We start from the raw sequence: 6978 nt of genomic DNA on the forward strand, positions 1-6978 counted from the left end.
GTGAAGGAAAGACACTCCACAGAAGAGTCCAACTAAACTGCATTTGAACCCTCCATGTTAGATGAAACTATCTCCAAAACAAGTGCATAAAAAGAATTAATACATATTTCATTGTTAGTGCTTGAATCTATGAATGTCTAAGATTGTGATCACTGTAGTCCATAAAAAAATCAAAATCGGCCTCTGTTCATTTTCACTGTCATTTTTGTTCTTTTAGGGATCATTGTTGTTTTAGATGATGCTGGTTGTGGGTTACAAGCCTGATTATTGACTGTAGATCCCCCTGTCCTATATTGCATAATAAATTGCAGTGAAGAGGAGAAGGGCAGGGAGAGATAAAAGTTTGTTGAGATATTGTTGTAGGAAATATGTGTGCTGTGACAGCTCATGAATCTAGCTAACAGATTTAAAAGTTTATTTTTGTTGGTAAATATGTATGGCTTGTTCTCAGCTTACTTTTGTTAAGAAAGACACGGGTTTCTTGAGAACTGAGCTCAGTATGGCATGAACCCACATTGTCAGCAATTTTTCTCTTTTGTGAGTTTTTGGGCAAAGCAAAAAGTGGAAACTGTAGCAAATGAGATACTGATGGGGATGAAACAGCAATTATGCCTTTTGCTCTAGTGGTGAGCCCCTAGGCATACCCTGTTATGTTGCAAAACAACATTTCAACTGAAATGATGACAGAGAATGTATTTCTGAGAATGAGTATCATCAGTAGAGAATTGCCTTTAGTCTTCCTTGCTTTACAGTGAGTCCTGAGAGCAATAAAAAGTCCAGTTGCTATGCTTGAAGGATACCATGTGGTGCACTGTTTTTATCTAATATTTGTATGCTTAGTTTTAACAATGTCAACTCTGTACCATATCTTACCAGCAAATAGCCCATTTTCATGAAGTATGTATTTTTAAAGAAGCTGGTTTTTAACAACTGAATTCACATGCAGTTGCTATGCATATCTTGCCTTTTAAACATATCAATTACAGTAGAGTGATCTCAGCAGTACTGTTACCATCTTTCATCTTATTTATTCTTTCTTGGGAGCTTACCAGAGTAAAGTGTACTCTGTAATTACTGTTCTGTAGTGTTACAGCTGTCTCTCTCTAATTCAATTTAATCTTCTCAAGAAATTTTCTCTTCCTCCTCGTCTCACTTTTATTTTTGTAAATCATTTTAGCAATGGGTCAATGGTGTAGAGTTTTGGGTAATATGCTAATAGTTGATATTTGGGAATAACAGAAGAGCATATGGGGAGCCTAAAGCTAATTATTACATTTTATCCTAATATTAATTAGTAAAATAAAATAGTTACCTTTATTTTGACATCTTTTCTTTCTCCACAGAAATGTGACCTTCAAAGAATAACCCGTAACTGAATAACTTGAGTAACTGAAGCATTACCTTGTTACAAGGACATTTTTTTTTTAAGTTATGAATGCTATCTTGTATTCTACCTCTGTTTTCTTCAAATCAGTGATTACCTTTGAAACCTCTGAGAACGGGTGAAGTAATTGACTTTGCAAAATTCTGCTTTCCCAACTAGCAGCATTGACTGGCCTTTTGCTGTCTGTTTGACAGGTTTTATATCAAGCCTAGCTAAGCTTTATTACTATTTTGGAAACATAGTAATTATAAGAAGGAAATGAGTACTTGATTTGACAATCTCTTATTTTCATTTCACTATTTTATTTGTTTGCTTATGATTGTGGAAGTTTATTCATCTTAATGTGAGTAGCATAGAATAACATCCCCAACTGTCTTAAAAATGCTGAGCCAGTGTATGTTTTATACTCATGATGATTTCCTATGTTTGTGCTTCTAACAAATGTTTTCTGTTTATGGGTTATTCTTTATGGTATTTAAAAGCATTGGTTATCTATTTTGTGAATGCATTTTGTTTACTGTACCTTAATAAAAAATAGGTATCAGTTATTCTTTATTACTGTTTTTGTTAACTAACTCATCTCCTTTTGTTTAATCTTTGTGTGAAATTGCATTTTAAATATCCCCATATTTAATAAAAAGTGAAGAGAAAATTTTTTAAAGATGTATTGAAATACTTTAAATATAAAAAAATTCTCAAAGCATTTTATATTCAAACTTTTGAATCATATCTGGAGATATTTTTCAAATTTTGGTTTTAAAAGTTCAGAGCAAAATTCATGGAGTCATTCACACAATTAAGCTCAAGCTGTTGGAGAGGTGACACAGGACTTTATGCTGTGACATATGTATTAGGTGAATGAAGTGAGAACTAATCATGAAATATCTCGTGTGTTTAGCAGAGGAGCATTTCAGACTTTGAAGAAAGATGCAATTAGTCAGTGTAATCTTATGATAGGCTCTTCATGTCCATCTGTGCAGGTAATTGTATCTCACATCCTTCTATTCAGGAACATACAGTTTTCTAATAATTACGTGCCATAAGGGTGACACAATGTGTATTCATAAGAATTATCCAGAGCAATAGAAATGGGAGGATGCATTGTTGCACATCCTTGCACTGGTCAACAGGTCCTGTTCTGCTTGCCTAACATCCAGTAAAAAACTGTGATTACCAGATAGCATTACAAGCAGCTCTAAGGTGTAAACAACATATTCAATAACACAGATTTTATCTAGTTTGCACTAAGATGGTTACACTTAAAAATGATTAAGAATATTAACTGGAAATATTGTCTCGTATATTATATATTAAATTTTACTGATTAAAACCAGCTTAGAACACCTATTCAAAAGTACTTGAAAATACTTGTATCACTTTAGCTTTCTGAGCCATGGAAGGAACTGTGTATTCATGGTGGGTACATCTTACACGTTTTACTTTCTAGGTCTTTCATTTGCCAGTTACAGGAATGAGGAGGTGCTTGTCTAGCTGTTACTTACCTATTAATACTGTTTGTAATTAAGTCAGTAGTTTACACTGATGCTAATTGGTGTTAATTATTCAGGGTGATTTAGTAAGAAGGAGAAAACTCATGTTCTGCTCTTGATGTTTTCAGTGGTGACTTTTAAATATCCTATTTTGTAAATAAACCCTTTTAAATTAGAATTATTTTTTAAAAAAGCAAATGTTCCGCTTCATTGAAAACAGTGTATTTCATCTTACTGAAAAATGCATATTTTGATATTACAATTAAAACCATAACAAACTAATAGCAATTCCTACATGGATATATCAATTATGAAGAACTAGCAGCTCATTGAACACAGGTGTTGTAATAAAATTGGTATCATTTGAGTGACCAAAGCCTGTGCAGGTTTCTAGTATTAAAACATTACTAATATTCAGACTGTAGTACAGCTGTCAGTGTGCTTTCTTGTTACTATTATTTTATATACATTTTTATAAGCAACTAGAGTAAAACGAAAGTAAGTTTTAAACATTCAATTCATGAAGTAGAAAACAAGCACGAATTTGTGGGAGATTTAAATCTGTGGACTACTGCACATGCCATGTATGAAATGAGCCTTATGTGAGCGAGATGTTAATGTGGCTCGCCTGGACTCTGCTCCAAGAGGCTTCCCTGCTGTTCTCACCTTCTGGAAGATCAAAAGCACCCTTGGCTGCTAGGGTGTAGTCCTCAGCTGGGGTGAGTTGCAGGGGGAGTGTGCTAGACATGAAATTGTGATAAAACTCCATATACTCAAGTTGTCTTGTTTTATTATCTGCAGTTGGGGAGGGGGGAAAAATAGCTTTAGAGAAATAATAAAGGAGAAGCAATAATCGTTGGGACTGTTCTTCTACAAAACAGTGGAAGTCTATCCTCAGAAGCAGGGGAATCTAGAGATAATAAAAGGACAGGTGTTTTCAGTGTATTAGAACTGAATTGCTCAATTAAACATCATAATGTGTTTCTGAGAAATTCTTAGAATTAGTTGGTTTTAGGTGTTTTGCATTTTACATTATGTCCCTAAAATTTAGATTATTAACCTAAATATAAATAAGCAATTCTAGGGTTCAGTTGGAAACCGCAATTTGTTCTTTTTTTGTCACCCTCAATCTGAGAAACACTGACGTTCCTGTGTGATGCTAATTTTTAAAAAAAGGCTAAGATTAGGGATTCAGTCTTCCGATTTAAAATATTTTATACAGAAATTGATGTATGTGTGGCAGCCTGACCTAGGCCAATGTTGTTATTCCTAAATGAAACCTGCAGATTTTGGGTTGGTTTAAGTCATTCCTTGGGAGAGAACTTTACACTTCTTTGCTAACAGTGAAGAAACCAGTGGTGTGTGGTTTTGGTACCCTAGTCTTACAGCTTTATATAAAAAGATCTTCCAGTTTCATTTCATCCTCTGACCCTTCACAGGTCCCACAAAGATCATAGTAGCTGCAGCAATATTAATTCCTGCACCTAAGGTCTTACCATTCATCCTGCAGTGTAAATGCTGTGGGGGAGAGAAAGCCTTGATGCCGTGCAAGAGCTGATCAGCAATAGCTGAAATGCTGGTGGTGTCAGGGGCTGCTGTGTTACCTCAGGCCTTTAGCCAGAGAGGCAGAGAACCAACCCATCCATCTCCTGTCAGGCTGCAGGGTTATCTCTGCCACAGCGCAGCAGCAGAGCTCCAGCTGGGCTTCCAGCAGATTGCCTGCACAGTGGCAGCCCCTGCCTACATATGGGCTGCAGACATGGCTTGCCCAAGGTAACCAACTCCCCAGCATACAGTGTCTTCCATAAGGCTCCCAAGACAACATGGACATGCATGTTCTTGGAAAGTGCCGCAAAGAGCCCAAAGATGATTAAGGGATCGGAGCATCTCTCACATGAGGACAGTCAGAGCAAGCTGGGGGTGTTGAGCCTTGAGAAGAGAAGGCTCGACGGGAGAACATCTCCATGGATAACTGTGGGTGGGAGTGGGAGTAAAAGTGGGTGGGAGTAAAACGTCTGAGGCAGTCTCCTCTCAGTTGTATCCAGGGAAGGTACAAGACAATGAGCACAAATTGAAATACAGGGAATTCAATTTAAACATAAGATTTTAATTTTTTTTTCATGAGGGTGATCAAACAGTGCAACAGGCTGCCCAGAGGGGTTGTGGAGTCTCCACAGAGGTATTCAAAACCCACTGGGGGACAGTCCTGGACAGCCTGCTGTAGGTGACCCTGTTTTGAGCAAGGGTTTGTTGGACTAGGCAGTCTTCAGAGGCGCAAAAATCCTGGGGCTCTGGGAAACTTTCCTACAATTCCACACAGTGGTATGATCAGGTAAGTGCTTATCCAGCTGCGGTGAAATTGACCCTTATTATCTCTATTATGATCTTTGACATTTTAAAAATTCCATGTATAAAAATAATTGCTGTTGTTTTGTCTTGATATTAGTTATATCTATGTTAGACATCAGGTGAGTTTTGGAATTTATCATGCTATTAGCCTCTCCCTCCTTTGTGTGCTGCGAGCTCAACATCATCCAAGCAGAGCTGCCCCACCAGTGTTTTCAGTGCTTTGTCCTTTACCATTTCAAGGTTGATGGTGCAGGAATTTAACTAGAATGGCATGACAGCAAATGGAGGAAAGGGGGGGAAATGAGAACATCAGTAGCTTCTTCTCAGTTTAAATACTCCTGAGCAGAGATGCCTGTATTTTCATGACTGCAAACACAGAAATTAGTTTCAGCATGGTTGCTCAGCTGTGAGTCAGTCCAGGTCTGCAGGAGCAGATATTGCTCTTCGGGGAGATTTCTAGTCCAAAGGAGAACATTGACATCTGAACTTGTTTTTATTTGGAAAGACATGTGTGGGTTGATGGACTATAGCTGTGTCTGTGATCTTTGTCTGTACCCATTTTCTTTGGACAAATACATAGAGATGTTGAATGAGAGGAAAGGCACTCCCGGCTTGCTCCTGGCTTTTACATGGCGTCTTTGTGCCACCTAGTGGACCTGGGTCATATAAATATATGCAATACCTAATGTAAAGGTAGCAGTCAATGTACTTAACAGTCACCTAAATAGATCTGGTGCATGAGCTTAAACTTCTGAGTTATCTGTGCCCTGTAGACTGTGGCTTCAGTTGTGATGGGACTGAACAGGGAATGGACTGCGCCTTCCAGGGCTTGTTTGACTAGTCATCTCCAGAAGACTGTGGGTAAAAAAGTGATTTCTAGCAATGAGTGTTTATTTCAAAGTCATACACTAGTTTTTTACACAAATATCACTTTGATGCAGGAATCACCGAGCTACGGCTCACTAAGGAGTGGGAGAATATCAGTAAATGCCCACCTAAACTTACATTCTTCTTTTAAAACCTCTGGTATCAGGCACAGTCAGAGACCAAAAAAAAGGTGTTTGAGATAGCAATTTGGGCCAACCCAGCATGGGTATTACAGACCCATTTCCTTTTAAGAATATCAGAAGGACCACTTCTGATTGGGCCAAAAAATTAAGGAACAGACAAAATCTAAAGCTGCAAGACCTTTTTCTCCAGGGCCTGTCTGAATCTGGGGAGCTGGCTGACAAAACACATCCTTGTCAGTGGTGGAGGATCATGGATTGTGTGATCAACTTTGGTTCCAAAAGTGGAAGAGTCTGGATGAGACTAGGTGCAGCATCTGCTTTTACCATGTTGTCCCTGGGAAACTCAGGAAACAGGTGTCCAGCACTGGGAAAATCTTGCAGTAGATAGCTGAACTGGAAGAGTGGGGCCGCAGAGCATCTGATACAAATACCGGATTTAAGGCTATGAGAAAGAGGGGAGGCTGATTTCTGTGCTTCTGTGCTGGCGGACAGTTGATTTATTTTTTGTTTCTTGTAGTTCCTCCTATTTTTTAGTAAATTAGGGGGTAAGTATTTGCCTATCTACAGCATGGGCCAGGCGCTGGGTTCAGACTTCGGTCTTTCTGTGAGAGGAGGACAAAAGGGGGTTCAGAGCGCGGTGCATCTGGAGCTGCGGACCTCTCCTCGTCGGGCAGTGCAGCAGTGCTGGGTGCCGGTGAACGCGGATAAACCCAGCTTTACCCCTTCCTTGCCGACACCACGAGCC

The 6978-nt window shown here is 38.7% G+C and overlaps 2 protein-coding genes across 7 annotated transcripts in view; both read left to right on the forward strand.

The window, feature by feature from the left end:
• The window catches only part of CEP135 (centrosomal protein 135), a 33216-nt gene extending 31177 nt beyond the window's left edge, over positions 1-2039 (forward strand). For all 6 annotated transcript variants that reach the window (XM_017744636.1, XM_017744637.1, XM_017744635.1 and 3 more), the window contains one exon: positions 1344-2039. In XM_017744636.1, coding sequence (XP_017600125.1) covers positions 1344-1376 — 33 coding nt within the window. In that variant the 3' untranslated portion in view covers positions 1377-2039. The remainder of the gene's footprint in view (positions 1-1343) is intronic.
• Positions 2040-5113: 3074 nt separating this feature from the next.
• The window catches only part of KIAA1211 (KIAA1211 ortholog), a 133848-nt gene continuing 131983 nt past the window's right edge, over positions 5114-6978 (forward strand). The window contains exon 1 of the mRNA XM_017744362.1: positions 5114-5206. The gene's annotated coding sequence lies outside the window, so the exon portion shown is untranslated. The remainder of the gene's footprint in view (positions 5207-6978) is intronic.

The sequence above is a fragment of the Corvus brachyrhynchos genome, unplaced genomic scaffold (assembly GCF_000691975.1).
Source record: "Corvus brachyrhynchos isolate BGI_N302 unplaced genomic scaffold, ASM69197v1 scaffold17, whole genome shotgun sequence".
NCBI lineage: Eukaryota > Metazoa > Chordata > Aves > Passeriformes > Corvidae > Corvus > Corvus brachyrhynchos.